Source organism: Nanorana parkeri, unplaced genomic scaffold (assembly GCF_000935625.1).
Source record: "Nanorana parkeri isolate BGI_ZX_2015 unplaced genomic scaffold, ASM93562v1 scaffold274, whole genome shotgun sequence".
Taxonomy (NCBI): Eukaryota; Metazoa; Chordata; class Amphibia; order Anura; family Dicroglossidae; genus Nanorana; species Nanorana parkeri.
The window spans coordinates 830,279-856,360 of record NW_017306542.1 but is presented as its reverse complement, the minus strand read 5'-3'; the positions used below and the strand labels follow the sequence as shown (position 1 = coordinate 856,360).

General features: G+C 41.3%; 1 protein-coding gene across 1 annotated transcript in view; it reads right to left on the bottom strand.

Moving 5' to 3' along the window:
- The window catches only part of SVEP1 (sushi, von Willebrand factor type A, EGF and pentraxin domain containing 1), a 294,647-nt gene that overhangs the window by 226,032 nt on the left and 42,533 nt on the right, over positions 1 to 26,082 (bottom strand). The window contains exons 2-3 of the mRNA XM_018557222.1: positions 17,761 to 18,016; positions 17,191 to 17,367 (exon numbers count right to left, since the gene is read on the bottom strand). Coding sequence (XP_018412724.1) covers positions 17,191 to 17,367; positions 17,761 to 18,016 — 433 coding nt within the window. The remainder of the gene's footprint in view (positions 1 to 17,190; positions 17,368 to 17,760; positions 18,017 to 26,082) is intronic.

The following is a 26,082-nucleotide window of genomic DNA, read 5'->3' as shown; positions in this document are numbered from 1 at the left end:
AATGCTGAGTAAAATAAAAAAATAATATACTTCCCTTTTAGTCTTCTTGCCTATATGCCAGTGACGACACTGGAATATTACTCCTGGGAAAGCTGATAATCCCAAATCTCATAAGACCGGTCTTTGATGCTTTCCCATGGATGCCACGGTCGGTGACATAAAGTTACATTTCTTCTTTACTTTTTTTTATAGTGATTTTTTTTTCTACTCACCAATTTTACTCACCAATTTAAGTAAACATCTGAGACTTTACATAAGAAAAAAAATTACTATACCATACAAATGAAAAAGAGATGAAAAAAAAACGTTTGTGCTGAGGTGAATAGTTCTTATCTCTTTTCTTTGTGGTCTTTACAAAAGTAAAAAAATGTAGCACGTACTTACAAATGATGTGTCAGTATTAGTTCACCTTAAGCATAGAAAACCAAACATCTGTTATTCATTACAACAAGCAATATAAAACATGAGTTAAACCTTTCCATTCCGTAGATCCAAAGAAATATATGAAGAGAGGACAATGCTCGCTGATATGGGTGTCTGACGTCTTTTGTCTGAACAATGCAGGTGGCATAAAATTAAGAACACACTAGAGTTTGTTACCGGTGTCACGTATATATTTTCTTGTTAAATGGCTTTATTCTTTTTTTCTAACACTAGGAAGCATAAAAAAGAGAAGGTAAAGGGAATCTGAGGTACAAATACATTTCCTTTTTTTATAGAATCATAATCCGGGTAGCAGATGGTCCTTTGCTAGGTGCTGTGAAATAACATCTATGGTCAAAAATTAAAAATAAATATGTATTTATATATTGAATTTATATCATTTCTATCCCACTCCTAATAACCATATTGATCTAGAACTTTGTAAACTTACTTACTGAAGATGCCTATAGGATGTACTTCCTCAATGCAGTGATACAATTTCACATGGTCCTGAGAATATTTATCACCGAGCCTGCCTTCTGAACTACAACTCAATCTCTGAACAATGTAACATTATCATTGCTTGTTGGAAGCAATGCAAGATGGACTATGCAGTCTTGAGAAACGGAGATTGCATCACATCAAGCAGCATGCATCCTGGGAATCCAGGAAGTTGTTGAAAGTCATGGGCAGACAGAAGGCAGCACTCACTACATAAAAGCTTTCATTTTATTATCAAAAACAACTCTAGTTTGTATTCCTATTAGAATGCTGATGTTATAACAGAATATTATATGCTTGGACTTTACAGCTCCTTTAATATTATGGTGTTCAGCATCTTTTAAATGGTTTTATTCTGTGAATATTAATAATTTAAAAATGGTTTTAATTGGGGCTTTGTTCCAACTTTGGTCATGAGTGTTCCATTTACCTAAAAATCCTCAGATTACAGTCAAACTAAATTCACTATTAGACTAACATAATGTAAGGTAGTGTACACTTAATGTTTTTTGGTTTTTTTTGCCTGCGAGCTGTAGCAGTCTCACCATTCACACCAGGGTGGTTGCAGATAAGCATGGTTACCGCGCTGACCTCAAGGGGGAGGTTTTGGGAGTTTTTAATTGCGTTTCAGCGCTGAATCACAATAAAAAACGCCCAGAACCGCACTGATCAGCGCGGTTCCATTGAAAGCCGTACTGATCAGCACGCCAATAATAGTGCAGGGAAAAGTTCGGGTGGGGGGCGGGTATGAGATCATTCATGTCAGCAGATCTATGCGGCCGAATCCGCATGGCCAAACTGCCCCGGTGTGAACCGGGTCTCCAGGTAAAGTTATCAACCCAGATCTCCACAGCTGAAGGTAAACTGTGGATAGTAAGGCAGACCCACTGCTACAGTATGTAGAATTGTATTGTTTATAAAGACTTGTTGTATTAAACACACAGAAGCGGGACATTGAGACAGGCCTTTTTTTCTACAAGTCCACTAAATTATAGAACACTGTTTCTTCTTCTAAACAGTGCATTTGAAAACTCTGCCAATTTAACACTCAATTTTCTTTGGATACTTACTCTTTTTACTCTCAGGCTTGGTTGGCAACTGCTTATGCAACCCAGAATTTGGATAATGGTTGCCAGAAACATTTGTTACTTGAAATCTTTCTGGTTTTAAACATGAGCAATTTAACTGTAGAACCTGTAGAACCAACCAGTGAAAGCCGGCAGGGGATCTGAACAGAGGATGTGACCCGGAAGCTGTTGCTGACCTGAGGGGGTCTGTTCCGAACGCCGGACACTCACAGAAAGCGTGACACAATGGAGACGAGTAGGGGAGAGAACGAGGACTCTCCTGTTTAGCCGGCACGCTGAGGATCCCAGCCGACCCTGTTGGGGACAGGTGACAGCACGGACAAGAGGGTTCTGTGCGGGCGGCGGGCGGTCCCGCCGAGTGCCCAGGGCCCAGTGAGAAACATCTAAGTGCTTGAGTGCTCAGTGAGAAGCACCTGTGACGTGCAATGGAAGGGGATATGAATGGGCAGTAGCTAGAGGAGGAAAAGTGGAGGAGTAAAGTGAAGGTGAAAATCTTGCTCTGCCTCGCATACATAGCCCAGCCCTGATCTACCCCAGCACAAGCTGAGACTACTGAAGCCTCCTGAGACATGGACGCAATGAGAACTAAGAGGAGATGGCGATCTGGGGGCATTGGAGCCTCGACCCCAGGGACTCTGAGAAAGTTTTTGATAGCAGAGATGACGGAGGCAGAAATGCAAAGGGAACCAGTGAGTCCAGTCCTGGATCGAAAGGTGAAACAGGTGGAGGTAAGATCCCCTAGTAGGACCTCTTTATTACAGACATTTCCTGATTCCCCCCTGAATTGATATCCCCTCCATCTGCTGAAAATGGAGATAATACAGAGCTGGAAAGCTCACTGGGTACCTTGCCAAGTAAATCTGATATTGCTCAGATGCTACAAAATCTAGAATGGTCTATAAAACATGAAGTGGCGAAGGTATGAGGTGATCTCTACCACCTCTTAAAAAGAGTGGAAGAAAATGAAGTCAGACTGGATTCTCAGGAGAAAACTATGCGGCATCTTCAGGGAGCAATGGGGACATTAACTAAGCAATATAGATCTGCTATGTATAAAATTGAAGATTTGGAGAACCGAAGTAGGAGGAATAACCTGAGGATAAGAGGCTTATCTGAATCTATATTGGATTCTGAACTGGAAACCACTCTGCAAGGTTTATTTAATCAAATTTTAGGCCGCCCTGAGATCACTGCTATGTGTTTGGACCATATACACAGGATAAGATGTTCAAAAAATATTACTATGGATATACCATGTGATATTATATGTCGAATGCATTACTATGAGGATAAATTGGAAATAATTAGACATTTAAGGTCCATCCCACATACAGATTTTAAGGGAACACGATTGCTGATTTTTTCAGATCTGGCAGGGGAAACACTAGCAAGAAGGAGACTGCTCAAACCACTCTTAGACACTCTTAGAGCAGCGGATATACCGTATAGATGGGGTTACCTGTTCAGCTTAACGGCCAGGAAAAATGGTCAATCCGTGTCCTTACGTTTCCCTGAGGAAATAGAGTCTTTTTGTTTGAAACTTGAGATTGCCGTACCTAATCTCTCAGGGTAGAGAAACGAAAGTTTCATGATACCACAGATGCCAGAATGGAGATGGTCTGCACCTTCTAAGAACTGACGCAAATATAAAAGATCTAGATCAATGTCTGGGATAACATATTATTTTCTCTTTTTTTTCCCGCTTTTTCTCCTTCCCTTCTATTAAATACCTCTAAAGGAAAATTCGAAGAAGTGGACGCTCGGCGAGGTAAGTAAGAAGAAACCTGACCAGCTCGAGACGCTGACTCGAGTATAAGCCGAGGGGGGCACTTTTCAGCAAAAAAAATGGGCTGAAAAACTCGGCTTATACTCGAGTATATACGGTATGCACTAGAGTGCATTAGTATTATATGTTTTTACTGTCTTTCATTAAGTATAAGACAGTTCTTTTTTTGTTTGTCAAAGTTAAAGTAACTTTGTCGTGTTCCTGTGGGGTAATTTGTTCTGTTATGTTAGTAATTGGCATCCTGTCCCAGAACCTATTAAGTAGCTGGAACCATTCTACATAGGGAATAAATGGCTGCGATCAATCTAGTAACATATAATGTGAGGGAACTTAATACCAAGAGCAAACGACATCAAGTGATGAGGGAATTAAAACAAGTGGACGGACACATAGGGGGTGATTTACTAACCTAAACACACGCACGCACCAGGTGCGTGTGATTTTCACACAGCAAAACGTATTTATCAACCAAAAAGTCTCTAAAAGCATATTTCCACTAATGCCATATATGGAAAAATCATGCACATGATGCATATATAATGCTGCTTCACAGTTTAGACAAAAATGGTTAGCTCATGCATTTACATTCCTGCATTCATCAACGCAAGCAACACAACATAGAGCTAATTTACACAACACCACCTTGCAATTCATGCAGGGCTTTGCACAACACATCTGCTGGGGGTGTACACACTACAAAGGTGTTTAGATTCCACCCATAGATCATGCTGGGAGGGAACACACTACAGAGGTGTATACATGTTCGTGGGATGTTTATAAGGTTAGTAAATCAACCCCACAGTCTTCTTGCAAGAAATCAGACTCAGTAACAATATATTCTCACACTGGTATTATATATTATACTGGCTTATCAGACATTAACAGAGCCAAAGGGGTGACTATTGGTATTCATAAAACTGTCCCATTTACATATTTAGATATGCAGATAGACAAACAAGGTAGGTATATATTTATTAAGGGATCTATAAATAATACAATGTGCATATTGGTTAATATATATTGCCCTAATCAAGAACAGATCTCCTATATCTCTAATGTCCTCTCACGCCTGACTGACTTCGCAGAAGAGATGCTAATAGTCTCGGGTGATCTGAATGTCGCGCTTGAACCTCTGATTGACACTTCGGCAGGACATTCTAATATTTCACATAAAAGATTAGCAAACCTGAAAAAACTCCTAAATAGGATGCAATTAGTGGACACATGGAGAACCCTGCATCCAAAGGACAGGAATTATTATTACTCTACATAATAGATATTCACATCTGGACTATATTTTTTATAAATCATCATTATTTAGAAAATTTAAAATCATCACAAATAGCGGAGGTAACTATTTCAGATCATGCCCCGATCATAACCACAATAAATCTTTCCCTGGGGATGGTGACAGACCGTGTTTGGAGACTAAATGAATCTCTATTATGGAGACCACAAGATGTACAAAAACTGAACGAAGATCTTGGTGAATTTTTTGCACATAATGAATCTCCAGACATATCGCCTGCCACCTTATGGGAAACACATAAAGCTGTAATGAGAGGGAAATTGATTGAATTAGGATCCAGGAAGAAAAAAGTGAGTAAGAAGAATATAGAGGATCTGTTAATACAGATTGGGGAATTAGAAACATTACATAAAAAATCACTTTTTTCAGATCACATGGAACAATTACTTAATAAGAGGGAAGAATTAAAAAACGTATTAAATATTAAAACTTTACTGAAATCCCACTGGTTGGCGGGTACACAATATAGATGGGGTAACAAACCAGGAAAAGTATTATCCAGATCATTAAGCCACAGGAAGACGCAGACCTATATCCCTAAAATTAAAACAACAGACTCCATGGCTTTCACCCCTAGAGATATTGCTGGAGAATGTAAAGAATTTTATTCCACACTGTATAATGTTTCAGAAAAACTGACGCAAAAAACATTAGACCATAGACAGGAGGTGATAAGAGAGTATTTGGATAGGGGTAAACTACCATCATTACCAGTAGAATCTCTAGGAAAATTGGAAAAGGAGATAGAGGTCGGGGAATTGGAGAGTAGTCTCTTTCTGAAATGGCTAAAGGAAAAGCACCAGGTCCTGATGGTCTAACCATGGCTTATGTAACTTTTAAAGACGTACTACTTCCCCGGTTAGCTAATTATGTGAACTCATTAACGGCAGATGGCAAGCTTAGACCAGAAACTACCTTAGCACATATAACAGTAATTCCCAAAATTTTGGTATATGGATAGAGGAAGGTACGCTACGACTGCATCATGTGATGGACCGAGAGATGTTAAAGCCGTTATCGATATTGTGTCGATCTCCATCACCATCTTTGATGGATAAGTGGCGTTACCTCCAACTAACCAATTTTTTGCAACTATTACCTAAACCAATTAGATCAATGAATGAGTTAAACCCAATGAAGTGATACTATCGGGTACATTATGTCCAAAGGGAAGTATATCATACCGATTCCAGGGTTTATGTTGCAATGGGAAGAAGATCTGGGAATCCCCTTATCAGAACAAGAGAAACTAAGAGTTCTGCAACGGGTGTGTAGAACCTCAATATCATCCTTTATAGAGGATATGAATTATAAACTTTTGTTGAGATGGTACCTCACACCAGTAAGATTGCACTCTATGGACTCTAATAACTAACTATTATGTTTGGAGATGCTGTGGTATGAAGGCAACTATGGCACACATATGGTGGCAATGTCCCGTTATTAATAAATACTTGAAAGAGGTGGGTAGGATCATCTCCTCTATACAGGGAACACCCATGAGCTTGGATCCCTGGGTAATACTATTTCATAATAGTGAAGGGTCATTGCTAAGATATAAAAAGTCTATTACACCTCATTTGCTGAATGTAAAAACAAATCACATATGCTCTATGGAAGAACTGTTTTTAAGCAGTCAAAATAAGTATACAACGTTCTGTGAAATATGGCAGGGGTGGTTCATGTATAGGAATTCAGAAGAGTACTTATTAGTGCTGTCCTCACATAACTAAGGAATTATAATATTGGTTCCCCGGCATATTATGGGATAGTTCCAGATCTTAATTAAAAATTAATGATAAAAAGAAAGGGTGGGATCAAGATGCCTTAGAATGTTTGTTTATTTTTGTATTTTGGTGTTAAAATATTATAACGTCTTTTTAGCCTAGATTAGTTTTTGTATATAAGGGCATAACCTAAAACTAAAGTACGTACGGGGGGGATTTAGTACAATACACTTGATTTTCGGGAAAGATTGCTGTTTGATATTTTTTTTAAAAGGTAATCGATAGAGATATAAGTATGTTGTTTCACATGACAAATAATGATAGATAAAGGGGGGGGAGGAGGGAGTGGGATGGGTGAAGGAAGGAGGAGGGTGAGTATAGCAATATTTTTTGTGATTAATTTCAAGGTTATTGGTAGTAATTTAATAATTAGGCACAATTAATTATATTTTTACATAAATATGAAGATACATACAATCACATTTTGATTAACAAAAGGTGACTCACTTTTCACTTTGATAAAATAGTAGTGGGGCACAGAACATTTGGCACATAGAGTATTGATTTAATGAAAGCACAAAATTATTGCTTGAGCTGAAGGGTTTAAATAGTAAAGAAATGGAAACACAAATGGAATTAAAATTAACAGGTAGTTAACAATAAAAGTTAAATATGATATGACACACTCACGTTAAAGGGTGAAATTGAGAAGGCTGGCCCTGAGCAGATATAGATTGGGTTATGGATAATGGGTATAATACGGAGGTTAGTAGGAATTAAGGTAATGTTTTGTCTTGTTTTAATGTTGATTGTCTATCAGCTTTGTAAAATGTGTGAAACTTGGATTGATGTTTGAAAATTAATAAATATTTATAAAAAAAACTAAAACCTGTAGAATCCACAAGACTCCCATCACAAGTATATGAACTAACAGTAAAGTATGCAAGATTGGGCCTAAGCTCTCAATCACAGGATCTGGCCAGGATTTGCGTAAAAGAGCGGTTCAAGTTTGGGGATCCCAGGGCCCTCTACAAAGAACATAAGTTGATTCTGAGTTACTAATGTTAAAAGGACAACATGTTGACAAAGTGGAATTAGAGCTATTTAAAAGAAAATTACTAGCAGAAGAGATTTTGTATGGCTATATGTTCTGCCAAACAATCTGTTCCCTTGTCTGCTAGAAAATTTCTGAAAATTGTACACCTACAGCCACACATGTGTAATGAGGATAGTGTGATGGGTGTAAGAAACTTGTGAGTGATCTGGAGGAAGACTGGGAAGTGCCAGCAACAGAGCAAATGGGGGGACCACAGAAATCGCATAGCTGGAGGAAAGCAGCTTGCAAGGTAAATCTGCCATAATGTGTAAATACGCTGTGAATATTTTGGCATTATGGCAAGAGCGTCTAAGGGCCACAAAATTTAGTTCTAAGGGCCACAAAAAATAGTTCCGCTTTAAAATGTCTCACTCAAGTTTAGCAACTACATAGGTCCTGCTTAAAAGAAAATATCTGAAAATCTTTTGACTGAATATAAGTTATATCATTCTAGCAAGCCCTGAACACAGAATATTAGTTTTCCCTGCCAAAGCAAACATAACTTGTCCAGGTTCACACGAAGCTGAATCCAGGCAACGAGTAAAGCTAATCAGTAGATTTTTTTATTAACTAAAGGAATGACTGTAATGGTGATAAAGTTGCAAAGCCCACACACAATTACCATTAAAGTGCAAAATAATAAATACATAGTTCAAATGCATATGAGGTTGCTGTTTTACCTGCCAAAGGATATGTGATCAGAGCAGCTTTTCTCATAATACACACACCTATGCTACCCAGGATTTCTGCTATTAAAATATTGCTTCCTGGGTGACCTCCCTGTTTACTGGGCAGTGACCCAACTACAAAGCTGAATCTGGAAACTTAAACTGACACTAAACAAAAGAGTTAATTCTTACAAATGCATTTGAGTACCTTGACTATTAACAAAAATGTATCTTATTTGTGTATCACTCGGCTGAAGATCCTCAAACCATCTCTGAATTCATGCTTAAACTGTCCTTTCTTCTGGAGGGTAGCTACTTTTGTTCTCCATGGTCACTGTGGGTGTTTTAAAGTAGCCACCGCTCCAAACTTACTCCCATGATAGACTATAATCACAAGTTTAATTTACTGGTTTGTACTTAGATGTTAGTCCATTATGGGAGTGAGCTTGAAACCGTGGCTCCAACACACACACAGAGACCATGTTAATAGTTAGGCTACTTAAATGCATTTTTAAGATTTAACTCCTGAGTTTAGTGTCACTTTAGGAGCTGATCCAGAAAAAAAAATGTGCCACCTGTCTGGCTGTGCAGTGTGTAAGAGGTGCATAAATCACAAGACTGGCTGACTAGAATTGCAAATCCTTGGATAGGTAAAACAGTAAATATAATTGTATTTCAAATGTGTGTTTAGCTTTTTCTCCAAGAGATTTGCTTTAATCAGCTAGACTCAGTAAGCTTCTCACATGGTACCTTGAAAGGAGAGGGCTTGAGGCCACAGAATGGTGCAAGAAGAGTAAGCTTCTAATCTTATTAAAACTCCTAACCCAACCTAACTATATTTATTTCTCGTTCATTGAGGAACACGGAATGCAGAGACAATTGGCTCATGCTACCCTACAGGAGTATTTGGACACAAAAACCAGTGATTATCTGGCATAACTCCTTTTACTCCCAGCATGCCTCAGATTTATTGGTAGTGTCCTAGGAGGATGGACCTCTCTTCAATGCTGAGAAAAGTTTATCCATTTTACTAGCCATTTTTTTCCCTGTTTTCTTCAATCAATATTTTCCAGATTGGCTTTTCCACAGCTGAGGAGGCCGTACCTGGACCCTGCTGGACTGGACAATTGCAGGGCTAGTCTGAAATGTGTCTTAGGGCACTGAGTTCCACATAGTGACAGTACACAGTCACATCTTAACGCTTTTAAGATGTGGCTGTGTACTGTGTTGGTTAGCTGTGGAGAACTTTATAGATCCAGAACCATGGCGCAGCCTCTGATTTGACCAAGTTTCTCATAGCTCACGTTGTGAGTTTGGCACCTGTATTATTTCTATTATACATTGTTTTAAAAGGAAAGGGTTAATGCGGAAGGACTGAGCAATGTTGTACATAGATGAGGTCAGTGTAGAACACATTCATGTTCCATCTCCACCAATTCAGCGTGTGGTAATATCTCCTGCTACTGCTCCTAGTTGCAAGTGACACAGAGATACTTCTTGGTTGGTCTTTGCTGTCTGCCTACAGTAACCTGAGCAGAGGCTGTCTGAACCTCTCCTGCTTCCAGCAGCCAGTTCATGAGTACCCAAGGATTAACTTGATACCCTGAGCTACATTGTCCCTACCTGGCAGCAGAACATGTTACCGGACACATAGGGAGCAGTCCCACTATAATGAATCCCTCCAGCTTTGGTACTGCTTGCAGTGCACTCTCTTAAAGGCCTGACACTGACAGCCTGGACTGTTGTCCTCTTCTTGAGTCCCCACACTCCTCTGAGTCTGCCTTAGCTCTGTAAGGGAAGTGATCCCTTTTGGGAGGATTTCACCACACGTAAGAAGGATTTAATGGGACAAGTAGCAACCCTGATTGGTTACTCTTACCACAGAGGCCAACGGCCTACTTTCATGCCACTCACTACAGAATCTATATCTGATCTTCCTTCGGCTTTAGCACCCTCTGAGCCTTCTGCAGCAAACTCTTTTTAATGAAGAATCTAAAAAATCCTTAATGGATGATATTGCTCCTAAGGAGCTTCAAGCATCTGCTATTTCTCCCAGGCATAGAGAGACAATGTCAGCTCTCATTGGTACTGTGTACATTTGGAAGTATAGCTTGTAGCTTCTACCAGTGCTTCTACATGTCTAGTTTAGGAACTGGGACACTCCTGATAAGCTTTTCACTCCTACTAAACCTTTGACAGCACTTTACCCATTTGAACAGCCTTTTGTTAAGAAAGGTGTGGACCTGGCAATATCCTATTTTCATAAAAGCAGAGCTCCCGCTATAGCCCTTTTACAACCCGCACCTTCACCGAATCTTAGCCATGCTAAGCTCAGCTATGGGGAGGAAGAGTCAGCGATCATCCGGATCGAAAAAAGTGGCCTCAGGCACCCTGAAACGGTACTTAATTCCGGAACAGCATACGTCTCCCGCCACCGCTTCGCGGCCTACCACAAGGCAGCCGCCTGCAGACTGGACGGCAGCTCACGCCGCTACACGCCTACCTCAATCCCCGGATTCTCCGGGATCCTCCAGCGACTCCGGCCCCCCCTCGCCTGTGCCACTATCAGCAGATATGCAGGTGTCGGACGCCATGAGAGATCTCCCGACGAAATCAGACCTGGCCCACATGTTTCAGACTCTGGAATCCTCGCTCAAACAAGATCTATCCAATGTGAGGTCTGATCTTTCACACCTACTGACCCGGGTGGAAGAGTCGGAGACCCGCCTGGATGGTCATGATCGGGAAATCCGGGAACTCAAGGAGTCACAGCGTATGCTGGTGATCGGGCACCGCTCTCTCCTGTACAAAGTAGAGGATCAGGAGAACCTACGGATCTGAGGTCTGCTGGAGGCCACGGCGGAACGCTGATCTCCCGGACTCCCTCCAAGGTATATTTAACTCCATACTAGGTCGACTGGCTACAACACCCCTCCGCTTTGATCGGGCACACCGGGCCTTACGTCCGCGTAATCTTTCGGATACAGCTCCTCGGGATGTTATATGTAGATTCCACTATTTTGCGGACAAAGAGGAGGTGTCTAGGAAATTGAGGGGGCTTTCCTCGGTGGATTTCGATGGGGCGCAACTCACCATTTTTCCAGATCTGGCAAGGGAGACCCTGGAGCGTCGCCGGGCCCTGCGACCGTTCCTGGACCGCCTCAGGCAGGCGGAAATCACTTACCGATGGGGATTCCCCTCTTGCTTAATCGCCAGAAAGGGGGGCCGCTCCATGATCTTACGCTTCCCAGAAGAGCTGGAGACCTTCTGCGCTGACCTGGGATTCCAGACCCCGGAACTCCCTGGCTGGCCTAGTGGGATACCAGACACCTGCCCAGATGCACACCACGCATGGCGCTCCTCCCCGAAGAAGCGACGTTCAGGTAGGCCTGTAAACTCTAATGGACCGGGCTGAGCGGATCCTGTTCTGCACCTTCCTGACTGCTCCTGTACCCTGGGTATGCTGCAGATTTCAGCGGACACTTCTTCATTTGCACCAGTTGTGCTAGAACACTCCCTTCACTGTTGGATATTTGGCTATATCCTAACGGCATCAGCTAACTGTGTTTGAAGCAATATCATGGTCGGGCTGACGCTTACAGCCCGCTCACGTTGAGGTTTTTTTTCCCTTTTTGGATTTAACCAAATTTTTTATTGGATCATACTGTTTTTGGATTCCTTGTGTTACCATGTATCCCCCCCCCCGGAAGCACTAGGATGCTGGGGTTCTGTTTCCACCACATCGGGGAACTGCATTGGAGACTGTTGGACTCTCCTGTGCCTGATGATATTGTTCAGTGGCGTAACTAGTGACCTCTCCCCCTTCATTCCGTTCCGCTCCCGGACCCCATGTCACCTCCTTCCTTGAAACTTCCAGCTCCCTGTCTCCCCCTTCGTGTCCGCAGCAGCTCTATTCGGCACTCGGCGGCAGTTCTGTGTGATGAGGGGCCGGGGATTACACCGCTCCCTCTCATTGGCTGCTGCCCGGCTGGATGATGCTTTACGCTGGACTGGTAATCAGCGGTCACCAGTGGCCCCTTCCTCCTGTCCTGGGCCCCCTCCAAGTGGCCGAACTCCAGGGCCCGGTCGCGGCCGCAACCTCTGCGACCCTGGTAGTTCCGCCACTGGTATTGTTGATGGTTCTACCTCCCACCATCAACGTAGAGTTGTATTGGATATTTTTCCATGCTATTTCTTTTCTTCAATGTTTTCCTTCTCTCCTTTTCTCGTCTCCCTCCCCTCTCTTCTGTACCCTAATTTGTAGGATCACTAATCTCTGCATACCAACGATTTTACTACGGGAAACTCCTGCCTCACCATGGCAACGGTAAATATAGTATCGTACAATGTACGGGGCCTTAACACCCCAGCCAAACGTCATCAGGTGTTGGGGGAACTGAAGAGACTCTCCTGTGTTTCTACAGGAGACTCACTTATCGTGTCTCACCAATACCCTGGTGACCTCACACCATCCTTCTCCCTGGGGAATGGCACACTGCAGGGGTGCCCCTTATCGCCCCTGCTGTTCGCCATCTCCCTAGAACCTTTTTTGTCCACCATAACCCATAACGTCAACATCGGAGGAGTGCAGGTGGGATCCAGAGAACATAAATATGCGGCGTACGCGGATGACATTTTATTTTACGTTAGTAATCCACGTATATCCCTTCCAAATTTATTATCTGAGCTCACGGAATATAATAAGCTGTCCAATTTCAAAATTAACCTCTCAAAATCCACTATTCTGAACCTGACTGTGCCCCCACTGAAGCTAGAGCCCTACGATCCCACTTCCCCTTTACCTGGCAGTCACATAAACTAAAGTGTCTGGGGGTTAACTACGCCCCCCGTCTGAAGGACTTATTCCACTATAATTATATGCCATTACTGAATGAGATACGAGCAGACCTGAACCGTTGGTCCCCTCTTTACCACTCCTGGATGGGCAGAATAAATGCCATTAAGATGAATGTGTTGCCGAGACTGCTATTCCTCTTTCAAATGTTACCCATGGGGGTCCCCTCCACATACTTCACCCTCTTGCGCTCATTGGTCTCTAGATTCATATGGAAAAATAATAGAGCTTGTATTTCTTATAAAGTTCTAACTAGACCTAAGTCACTGGGGGGAGTTTCCCTCCCGGATTTTCATAGGTACTACAGAGCTGCATCATTGGCCAGGATCTTGGATTGGCATTATTCCAAAGACACCAAATTGTGGGTACAGATGGAGCATGCCTTAAGCAGAGCACCCTTACATAAGATATGCTGGATTCCGGGGCGGTACAGACCATTATCAGAAGACACCCACATCCTGACCAAAACGTCACTGTCCATATGGGACACAATCCATAGTAAACAACACTGGGATTACAATTCTCCTCTGATGCCCTTGTTTGGCCATGACTATTTCTCTCTGGGAGTTATGGATGGTGGTTACCGCTCCTGGATCCAGAAGGGGACAGAATTACTGCTTCACCAGGTATTGCAGAATGGGCATATCAAACCTCTGGCCGCTCTAAATCCTGCTATAAACCCATCCATTATGGATAAGTGGAGATACAGACAGCTGTCCCATTTTGTGCGGACTCTTCCGGGACCGCTAAGATCCAGATTAGAACTGAATCCTATGGAACAGCTCTTCCCAGCTGACTCCACCCCTGTCAAGTGTATCTCCTCCATATATGCAACACTATCTCACATGGAAGCAGCCTCCTACCCATCCCACCTGACACAATAGAAAAGGGAACTAGCCAGCCCTCTAAATGAGCAAGATAGATCATGCATATTGGCCACATCCCTGGGGCTCTCTAGATCCACACACATTCAGGAACTTAACTACAAATTAATGAGTAGATGGTATTACACACCACACAGGATGCACCAAATCGATAACTCGGCCTCCCCACTGTGTTGGAGGGGCTGCGGTGCAGTAGCCACACATGCCCACATCTGGTGGCAGTGCCCCAGTATTGCATCTTATTGGAGAGAGGTGACGTCTGAGATACTCACGATTCAAGGATGCCCAGTGCACTTCGACCCTTGGATAGTGTTGTTCCACGGGGGGAAAGGCCATATAGGACGATATGCCCGCTCCATTACACCGCACCTGCTTAACGCTGCTAAGTCCCTAATCCCAGCTAAATGGAAAGATTCATCTCCTCCCTCCTTATGGGAATGGGTAACTGCAGTGGACAAGATATATCACATGGAGGAACTCACCCTAACTAGTATGGATCAAAAAGAGCGCCTCTCCAAAACCTGGGCTTGCTGGTTAGCATACAAAACAACTCCCTCTTATCTAAACAGGGTACCTCCAGCTGACCCTTGAGCACTAAATATGGCAATCAATCTTATAGAATACTAAGAGTACTGTTTGCGTCTATGTTTCCTATGTTTCCTGAGTTTTGCATCATACTTCTAATTGTTTATACTCGCTGGATTGAGTTTTCAATAACAGGTTGGTCATGATCCTACACCCCCTCCCCCTCCTCCCCACCCCCTCAGTCCTTTTATGTCATTCTTTCGCCCTACCCTTTGTTCTTCCCTTCCTTCCTAACCCTCCCCACACCCTCACCTTCTCTGGCTCTCTCCTATCTCATGCGTCAGGAAAGAACCTGAGGACATCAATAACTGTTACTATTTGCAACTTTTCCGACATGGCTTGGGTATCCACCATTGTCCGTGATCTACCTTGTACAGTTGTATAACCTGAGCCACTTTTATGTCTTTTCATCTGTTCTTTAATAAAAAATTATTATACAAAAAAAAAAAGAAGTCTAGACCTCCTCTATCTGAGACCAAGAAGAATTTCTTTAATTATTCCCAGGCCTCCAAAGCTAGACCCAAGCCAGGTGCCCAGTTCAACTGTAAACCTTGGGCTTCCAAGTCCCCCCAAGACTGCTAACAAATGCTCTTCAGCTTGATCTGGTAGCCTTTGCAGACACCTGGATAAACAACATCTCAGATGTATGGATATGGGAGGTGGGTTCCAGGGGATGCAAATTAAAGTTCCACTCCCTGCCCCCACCCTGTTTCATGTCTTCCAGCCTGCCCGTGTCTCCTCACAGATTAGTAAACTTTCATGGAGCATTGCAGATATTCTGGAATAAAGAACTATTACATGAGTTCCTACTGAAGAAAGGAAATCACAGTTTTACTTCAATTCAAACCAAAATGGGGCATGCATTCCATTTTGGAACTCGAGGCCCATAATGTTTAAATTCAGGTCCAACAATATGACGTATGTCAAAGCCTTCCTCCATCAGGGAGACTTTCAGATCTCTGTGGGCATCAAGGATACATGCATACATGTCCCCATTTGTCTAGTGCAACAGTGCTTCCTTTACTTTGCTGTGGGTCACCAGGAGTGTGTGTCCTCATTCCATGATGCAAAGGTTGAGCTTAGTGGCCAATTCCTAGGCCTGAACACTCTAACATGATGGAGGAGGTTATGTCGCCATCACCACTCGCATTGGAATCTGACACCAGCTGACACCAGGTTGTGGTTGCAGTTGCAATGGAGTAAGCAGAAAAGGTGTGGGTTGCGGGGGGTCGGGGGGAATTTCCACAGGCATCTTTTGCCCTGAAAGTGACGTTGTCTCTTTAAAAACACTGAAAATACTATATACATAACACACATGAATATTTACACCAATCTGATCTCTTTTACATGTTTCTGTTAAAAAAAATTCAAACAATTAGGCATTTCATTTCAGTGCCTAAATGATGGTCTTTTTTCTTTTTATTATTACATGTGTTTGTAATTATTTTCATTTTTACTGCTACCTTTTTCCTTACCAACCTACTTTATTATTGTCACAATGGCCCACGTGCACCACCCTCTCTAGTGTCTCAGCAAGAGACATCAGAGGTGTAAACAGGTGTCTGTGCCAAAACTCAACAGCTGGAAATCAGCACCTCAGTCTGCTTGCAGTGGCGTTTGGATACTAAATGTGCACATGGAAATGCTAGCTACCGAACACATTCAGGTTAATGAAAAAAAAAACACATTTTGCAGAATGCAATGGATGGACTAATCAGCTGTCAAATTCCATCCACGCTTGTGGGGCAGAACCTATTGAGAGGGAATAGGTTGAATGCAACCCGAAGGTCACTACGGAGACTATGAGCTTGTGGGTAGAGAGAATACTAGTGTCATTAGTTGACCTGATAGTACAGGTATATTTCTAGAAATCAGGCTCAGAATTTTTTTCATTTTAATTTAATTTAATTGTTTAAATAACCAGTAAAAGGCATAAAGACTGACTAATAAGTACAAGTGATCCCACATCCAGAATCTGTCCAAAGTAGCACAGTTATTTGTAGGTCTCCTGTATAAAGCTAAATTAAAACAGCCAATCAATTTCTTATGTGTAATGAAGGTTAGAATATCAAGTCTAACACCAAATGAGCTGCTGCAAAAGTCACCTGTCTTTTTTGTGCCTTTTTTATTTTCATACATGAAACCCAATGTCTCTGTAATGTGTTAAAGATGCTACAAGAATGAACAGTGATAAGCACAGAATTCACAAGTTTTACTATTAATGGTCAGTATAATGTACAGTATTGCATAATTTCTTGTAGTACTTACCCGTGCATTCATACTGCAAGCCTTTTCCATAGTACCCTTTTTCACAAATGCATTCATATTGGCCAGTGGAAGTACCACACTTACAACTTGCCATGACATCACAACAATCTTTCCCAGCGTCACACAAATAAGAGCAATAAGATATGTCCTCTTGAATGTAACTCCCAGAGGGCAGATCTGTAAACATAGGAAACAATTAGAGTCAAATGCATACACTCCTTTTTTACCTTTCTTGGTAACTAGAATTTCAACATGAAGATCTGAAATGATTGTACTACTGACTTTTGTACATGGAACATACAGTAGTCATATATAAGGAGTGAACTGAATGTAGTAGAGTCAGATAAACAATTTGCAAGGTGGATCTGTTGGAAATGTTAAAAGAAATGTTACACTAATTCCTTTTTCACTGTAGCAATATAACTCTTTTTTGTACGATGTCTATCTGATAGACCTAATTGGCTATTTGAAATTAACAACAGACTAGGTTAAAATGGTCCCATTAAGACTATATCTTAAATGTTTCCTATTTTTTTTTTTAAATAATAAAAATACACATAAAGAATATACCTTCATGTAATGCACGTCGAGCCAGTGCCTCAAACTCAGCGAAACTATGTAACAGATAACAATGCTCTTCCTTTGGTTGGGATGCCATGTCGTGCAGCTCCCGGATATTGCCCTGCCATATTCCAAATGTGAAGATTTCCACTCCAAGTTCCCGAAGACTAGCAGCCACAGGTCTAGGGTCCCCGCCATTTGAGTAGCCATCGGTGATCAGGAAAATAACTTTGGTTGAATCACTCCGAGAGTGCCTGAGTATTTGCTGCAGAGAACAAAATAAACCAATGAAAAAGATACTGAATGGAGAATGAACACTGACTAATAGTGGTAACACAAAACTGGGATTTATCAAGTTGCCCACAATAGTGCATCTTTTTGGCACTTTACATTACAGATGAGATAATCAGTGTGTCTCTTCTAGTTGTCACAAGTTACCAATGCTCTGTCTTTTCCTGGAAGATTGTAAAACATGCACTACATGGCAGCCACTGAGGACCAGAACTGAGCAACACTTCCATGAACATACATGCAAATATCTGAATTTTTTAAACTTTAAGAGGCAATCAGGAAAGCATACTTGTATTGTTTGTATAATACTAACAGGGGTCTGGAATTCCTATTGCCCGATGCCTGGGACATGCAGTTCCAGAAGCTGGGCGGGTTGTTTTTTTTTAGGGTGCCCGCTTTAGTCCTTGAACGCGTAGAATTTTTTAAAATGTCCACACCCCTGATCAATATATTGTGGGTTACTAAAATGTTTCTGGTAGGGTGACTTTTTCCCTACTTCCTATTCCTTGACACCCTTAGTGGGAAAAGATTCTGCTCTTCGGGTCAGCCGAACATGCTGAGCATGTTCGGCTGATCCGAAGCCACACGAAGCAAGCCGATGTACGGCTGATTTTAGCCGATGTACGGCTGAAATCAGCCGTACCAGCCTGAAGTGAATAGCCGAACAGTGTTCGTCTCACTTCACTTCTGATCGGTCATTCACTCGGCTGCCCTCAGCAGCTTTGTGAATAGACCCCAAAGAAATCTATTGCCCAGCATATAGAAAGATTATAAAGCAGCACTTGTTGCAATACTTATGTCCTCTTCTGTGTGGTCTTCTGCAAAATATATGCTTCCAATCCAGGCTGTCACTCCTATTCTGGGCTAAATATACCCATTATTATCTGCAAGCTTGAGTTCTGCTTTAAAGCTAAAATGCAGGCCAATAGCATATACACAGTTGGAACTTATATATGTGAACCGGCCAAAAGATTTGTTATATATTTCAGTTACTTTTAAAAGCATTAATGCATGCATCTAATAATAATAATTATTATTATATATTTTTTTTAAATAGCCTGACCTTAACCTCTATTCAGTCTAAACTACAGTTAAGTAATGTAGCCTGGTCCCGGACCTATCCTAACTTGTGACTGGACAGTACAGATTTCATTACACTGTTCTACCCTCCTTTAAACATATTCACGGCGAGTACTCTGCAATGCAATAGAGTCTTGACTTAATGTCCTTCCTATTAGAGGATTACAGGGGCCTAATATCACACAAAAAATGAATAATCATTTTCTGAGACTGTTGCTTTAGAAAAGTTGGACAAGAAAGAAGCATATCCTTAAGATTAAATTGTAGACCTGTTTCTTAAGTCTCCATTCACAGCTAGGCATCAGCATTTTCATGCATGTTAACACACGTGTTGTTTAGTGTACCATCTAAAGTGTCTAGTGGATTTTGTGCGTTTTGCAATTTTTTACGCAAATAGACGCGCATATAGAAAGACGCGCAATTTATGGAGCAGATTACAATGCATTGTGGTAATGTGCGCACGAACGCACAGAAATGTGCAAAACATTTGTGTCACAGGTTTTGGCCAAACGTGCTGTAATCTGCCTGACAAAAAGCTCATGCACCTTTTCCATAGGGCCCAAGAAATGAATGGGATTTCTTGTGTTGAGATTTTTGTCCGGCTTAACTTTGAGTATCAAAACGCCTAGGTGTGAACAGGGACTAAAGCTTAGTTTTGCAACCTGTGGGTAAAAGTGGAACTGCAGCGTTGTTGTAATTCCACTTCTACCCACAGCTTGCACAACTAACTTGTACTAGTGGCTGATGAGTTTTTACTTTATTATTCTACGTGTGTTTTAGGTTTAAGCCCATAAATGGGATCATCAGTTGGTCGGTGGCCTGGTTTATTGGTCAAGGACCTAGTCCTTGACTACGTCTAGGAATCACCTAGAAAACTTATTTTAACCTAATAAAACAGAAAAAAATAACATTTTGAATAAACAACTCATTAGATGTGATAAAAAGTGTCACCAAAGTCTTCATCATAATAAAAAAGAAATTCTAGTAATATTCCAAATTGTCCAGTTGATAATTTTTCCCCAATGCTCACTCTGAGATTATCTGTTCTGATACAGTAAATAAAATTACTGCAATCTACAGTCTGACCAAGAATAATATGACAAAGATGCAAGATACAACTAATCACTTGTTGCGGGTGGCCGTACATATACGGCCAGCCACAGAAGTGGTTATACTAAAAACACAGCTGCTACTGCAGCCGTGTTGTTGGTGCCATTTTAAACAGCCGGCGATAGCTGTTAGGGTACAAGTGATCCGGCGTCTATACAGCTGCCAGATCGTTTGTACCGATCGGCGGAATGTGCTCCCCCAACCCCCTCCACCCCAATGCGGGACCAATGCGGGACCAGCACAGCGGGTCTCCCCCGCAGCAAGCCACTGATCTCTCCTCCGATCACTGGAGCCGGAAGTGATGTGTATTACATCACTTCCGGTGTCACTCTTTACATTCTCCAGCTCTTAGAGCCAGGAGAAGAAGCTGGGGAAGCAAATCTCTGCTTTCTCAGCTTTTTGGGGGTACCTAGTCTGAAAGATCCCTGATGTCTCCATAAAGAGGACCTGTTACACCCTATTTGCTAATACATAGGGGGCTTGTTAGCCCCCTATGTGATAGCAATAAAGTTAGTGTAAAAAAAAGTGTTTAAAAAAATAAAAACTAAAATAACATATAGAAAAAATAGAAAAATGCAAAAAAAAATGTTTTAAAGTCCCCCGCCCCCCACGTGTAGGCACATACGCACGCAAACACGAGTCTGCATGCAAAAACATGTTACATATTGCCGCAAATGTTGGAGTGAGAGCAACAATTCTAGAGCCATCAATCACTGTTAACACTAAATTGATGAGCAGTAAAAGCTTTTAAAGTGTCCCCTATGGGACATTTTGGGTATTGTAGTGTTTGGTATATAGTTACCTGACTTGACCACGTCTTTTACATTTTACCAAAAAATTGGGTATTATATTCTGATTCTGTGCACTATATTTAATTTTAGTGTATTTTATCCTAAAAATACTGGTTTGATAAACATTTGCTCAAATACCATGCAACATAAAAAATTGCTAGCATTTTTTTATTCTACAGGGCCTCTGCTTTCAGTAAATATATCATTGTTTGGGGGTCTGAAGCTCTTTTCAGATTTTCAGGTTTTATCATGTGTGTGCAAATAGTAAGAAATTGCTCCGGACAGCAAGTGGTTAAAGATTTGAGCCTCACTTCAGTATAGACAAGTTCATTTATTTCTTAATTTCTCTGTGTTGATGTAGGATATATAAACTTGTAGCACTTGTCAAATCCTATTATGTTCCTTCTCCACAGGATGTTCATTTAAAAAGGAAACAAGCTCTAAGTGACTGATTGTTGGAAGCCTTAATGTACTATTCTATGATAGCACATAAATTATTCATATCATGCCGCCATTAGATGCTATACATGGGTATTTTAAAGGAAAACAGTCAAAGTAAAAGTGTATTGCAGCACAAATGTCCTGGGTTTAAATCACATCATATATAGTTACATAGTTAGTCAGGTTGAAAAAAGACACATGTCCATCGAGTTCAACCTATAGATTTTGCATGTTCTCCCCATGTCTGAGCAATTTTCCTCTGGCTGCTCTTGCATGTATACAACTGTGGGTGGACATTGTATGGTTAAAATAGAAAAAAAAATTATCTCAAGTTACTTGCAATAACAGGCTGACCATGAAAGGAAGCAATATCTGAACTGTAGGTTGTAGGTAGGTCGAGATTACAACTGTAAATTAGTTGCATTCATTGGGTGCGTGAGCTACATTATATGACTGGCTAGATAACATTATATCCCCAAGAGGCATTCCTGCTACAGGTCCTATATTTTATAGAACAATATTTTTTCTCTCATTTTGTCTGAATGGGAAATGCAGTTATATTCTAATAGTTATTCAGTCATAAATGTATGCTTATATTTGACTCTGGTGCATGATGATGGAACAGAAATTCTGCTTACAGTAAAGATTTACTACCATTCAATGGGTCTAAAAAAAATTATCCAGCAAATGTAACGGACAATCTGAAATATTAAACATTTAAAAAGGAAATCCTGGAAATAAATTTGAAGAATTAAAATCAAAGGAGTGCCCCTGAATTATAGAAATGGAGAAAAACAGAGCAGATACACTAAAACCTCACCTAAAAAATAAAAAAAGTATAAAGGTATCCCTATGTCTACTACAAACACTCATTGGTTCCATGGTCTAACTATCTATCTATCTATCTATCTATCTATCTATCTATCTATCTATCCATCTATCTTTTCATTATTGATTTCCAAAAATGATCACTCCACCCCAACAGATCTTATTTAGATGGTCTGTAGGACTAAATCATCTGGCGGTTTCACATATCTCCAGGGATGAGCTCTCCTTGCCACGATTACACTCACCTTGGAGTCTCTCTGCGCCAATTAAAGTGCATGTACTCTACTGTTGCATTCTCCGTAACATGGTGACAGGAGTTGACAGGGTTATAACCCTCCCTTCCTCTATTCAAAACCAACAAAAAATGCTGGCTTTAGCTCTCTTTTAAGTTCACAAGGGGGTCAATAGGAAAGTAAATTAATGTTGAATAGTGCACCTATAGCATTAACACATGATTAGGATGCAATTCAATAAGGGGGGAAGTCACCGACACTCCAACTGTGATGCAACCTCATCTTTTATTGACATTTATCATATCACAAAGTAAATGACTTTTCAGGGGCCACATAGGGTCCCTTAATCAGGCAAACATCGTGCAAGAAAAAAAAAGGATGCGATTCAGACGCATTCAAGTTGCATAAAATAACACTCCTCAAACTCTTTGATGTTTTTTTTATTCAACAAGAGAAGGTGATGTAAAGGAATGATCCGCTTTAAAGAAGAACTATGGGGCAACCTTTTTTGCCCATAGTTCTCTTCAGAGTCACAGGAGGACATATCTGCTATTATATATAGCATTTTTTTGTGATTCCTGTGGCTCGTTTTGCTCTATTAGATTGACCCAATTGTCTTTTTTAACCAGTTGACATCCGCGGTGTTAAACCCCCTTCCCATCCAGGCCATTTTTCAGTATTCAGCGCTGCGGTACTTTGACTGACATTTATTCCGTCATGCAGCGCTGTACTGAAATGAATTTTATACCCTTTTTTGGGGACAGATAGAGCTTTCTTTTGGTGGTATTTATTCACCACTGGGGGTTTTATTTTTTTACTATATTAAGGAAAAATTACCGAAATTTAAAAAAAAAAACAGTTTCCCCTATATTAAATGATAAAACATTTATTATTACCCAATTTTTTGGTAAAATATAAAAGATGGGGTCACGTCGGGTAAAAAGACACTAAACATGTCAAGCCTTAAAATTGCGTGCGCGCGCGAAACCTCAAAAAACGATAATACCCAAAATTGGCCCTAGGCGACGCTTTAAAAGCTGTTACCGCTCATCAGTTTAGTGTTATCAGTGATTGATGGCCCTAAAATGATTGCTCTCACTGCGACGTTCGCGGCGATATGTAACATGTGTAGCGCAATTGTAATTTTTGCGCGCTGGGGCACCGGACGCGTATTTACGTTTATAGGCGCGTAAACGTGGGGGTGGGGGAGTTAAACATTTTGGGGGGGTTTTTTCCCCTTTTTTTATATGTGGCTTTTATTTTATTTTATTTTTTTATGTGTTACTTTTCTTTTTTTTTATTTATATTTTTTTTTTTGCACTTATTGTTATTGCTATTATATAGGGGGATAACAACCCCCTATATAATAGCAAAGGCACACTGACAGGTCCTCTTTATGGAGATATTAGGGGTCTCTAGGACCCCTAATATCACCTATGGACCCCAAAAGAAGCTGATAAAGCAGAGATCTGCTTTATCAGCTTCTTCTCTCTCCAGATGACTGACAGGTGAATGCGGAAGTGATGTAACACACATCACTTCTGCATTCACAGCCCGGACGGGGATCAGCAAGGAGCTGATCTCCCGTCCTCCTCCTCCTGACGCCCTCGGAGCCGGTCCCGGGATCCAAGATGGGGCAGCGGATCCCGGGAATCAAGGTGAGGGGTCGGGGGGGAAACCGGAAGCGCCGACCGGAGGGGGGGTGCCGCGAACGAGCACATATAGGCGATCGGCGGGCTATGGACCCGCCGATCGCCTATATGTGAAACACCCGGTAACGGGTGTGTGCATTTAGCGGGTCTTTTCTGCCCGTGCGTGCCCGCTAGGGGGCGCGCGCGAGCAGAAAAAAATTGCCGTCTGGAGACGGCAACCCGCAGATGCTGCAGTGCCGTCCGTCCGTTTTTTTACTACGGGCGGACGGCAAGAGGTTAAGAGAGTTCCTACACCATCATCTCCCTAACGCTTGGCTTAGTCCCAGACCACTTTTTTTCTATGGGCATCATTATAGCTGGGCTCAGTTGGATAATATAGCTCTAGTCCCACCTACTGTATGCAGCAACGACAGTTCCAGCCATGTTGTTTATCAACCACACAAGGAGGAAATGGCTGCCTTCTAAAATCCAAGCTGCCGAGCTGTCATGCTTATCCAATGGCTTCAATACTGTGTGAGTCAATGACCAAGAACAAGCATGCAGATCAGGAAAGTCACAGTAAGTCCATATTCCTTATCTGCATATTTATTTGGGGTCAGTGATTCACACATGACCAACCCCCTGATTTAGCATCACAGCCAGGGAACAAGTATTTTCAGGCAAAGAGGTCAGCAATGACCGCTTTTCATACACTGATACAGGCTTCCTTTAAATTTCTGATCTGCAAAGCAGTAATTACAATGTTTTCATTAATTTTATTATGTTATCTACAAAATCATAAACCACATTGATGTCTCAATAACTTACACAAGACAGACTTATAGCAATTTTATACTGATCCTTCACATGGTTCTAAATCTATGCTTTACTGTGGGTGATCCTGAACTACACCATAAATAATTATACTAACAAAGACATGCACAGAACATCCCATGCCATAAAAATGTAAACCATTCTAATTTACACATATATGTGCACACGCACTCGTGTATTTGTGTATATATGTGTGAGACCGCAGCACTCTTATTCATCTGAACCTTTAACCCTATTCTTTTTTCCATACAGTACTGCTACTGTGAACTTTCATGTATCGCCCACACATAAAATAATATTGTTTTACCATTCCTGCAAATGCAAGATGTACTGGAGCAGTTCATAACTCTGCAATGTCTTAGACATCCTTTAGAGATCACAGAGATTCCCTTCACAGCAGCTGTTTCAATAACTCCACTCTTCTACTTTTAATTTAATCAGAACAGTGCAGAAAGGCTTGTGTGGTGTGCTGTTATTAATTTCTACTTCATTTAGTCCTTTCTTAGACCACCCAGATCCCCATGAAAGCAATTTAATGCCAGAAATTGAATCATAAATTCGGTTTCAATTCATGATGTCTAATCTGATCATGTATAACTAATAGCCTTTAATACGCGCAGGTAATTAAAAGACATTCTACTAGGTTAATTGGCGCCTGTCTTAATTGGTCCTCGTATGTATGCATGTGAGATAGGGACCTTAGATTGCAAGCTCCTTGAGGGCGGGGACTGATGTGAATGTGTACAATGTAAAGCGTAAATTTTCAGCACTATATAAATACCTGTAATAAACAAATAAGTAAATAAATAAATCTGTTACAAACAGTGCCTGGACATACCAAAATTCAGTAATTAGATATAGTCTGCATTAAAGTGGCCCTATCACCTCTGGGTCAGTTTTACCCACCAGCTTACCTGTAAAAGAAGTGTTTATATACTTACCTTTCCAGAATAACAAGTCCCTAAAAGCTGCTGAACCTCTGCTCCCTAGCCACAGCAAGTATTCCACCCATTGGATGGGTTCAATACTTGCTCCCCACCACTGGTCAATGAGGTTCCTCCCACAGGCTCATGCATCTTGTAATGGACATGA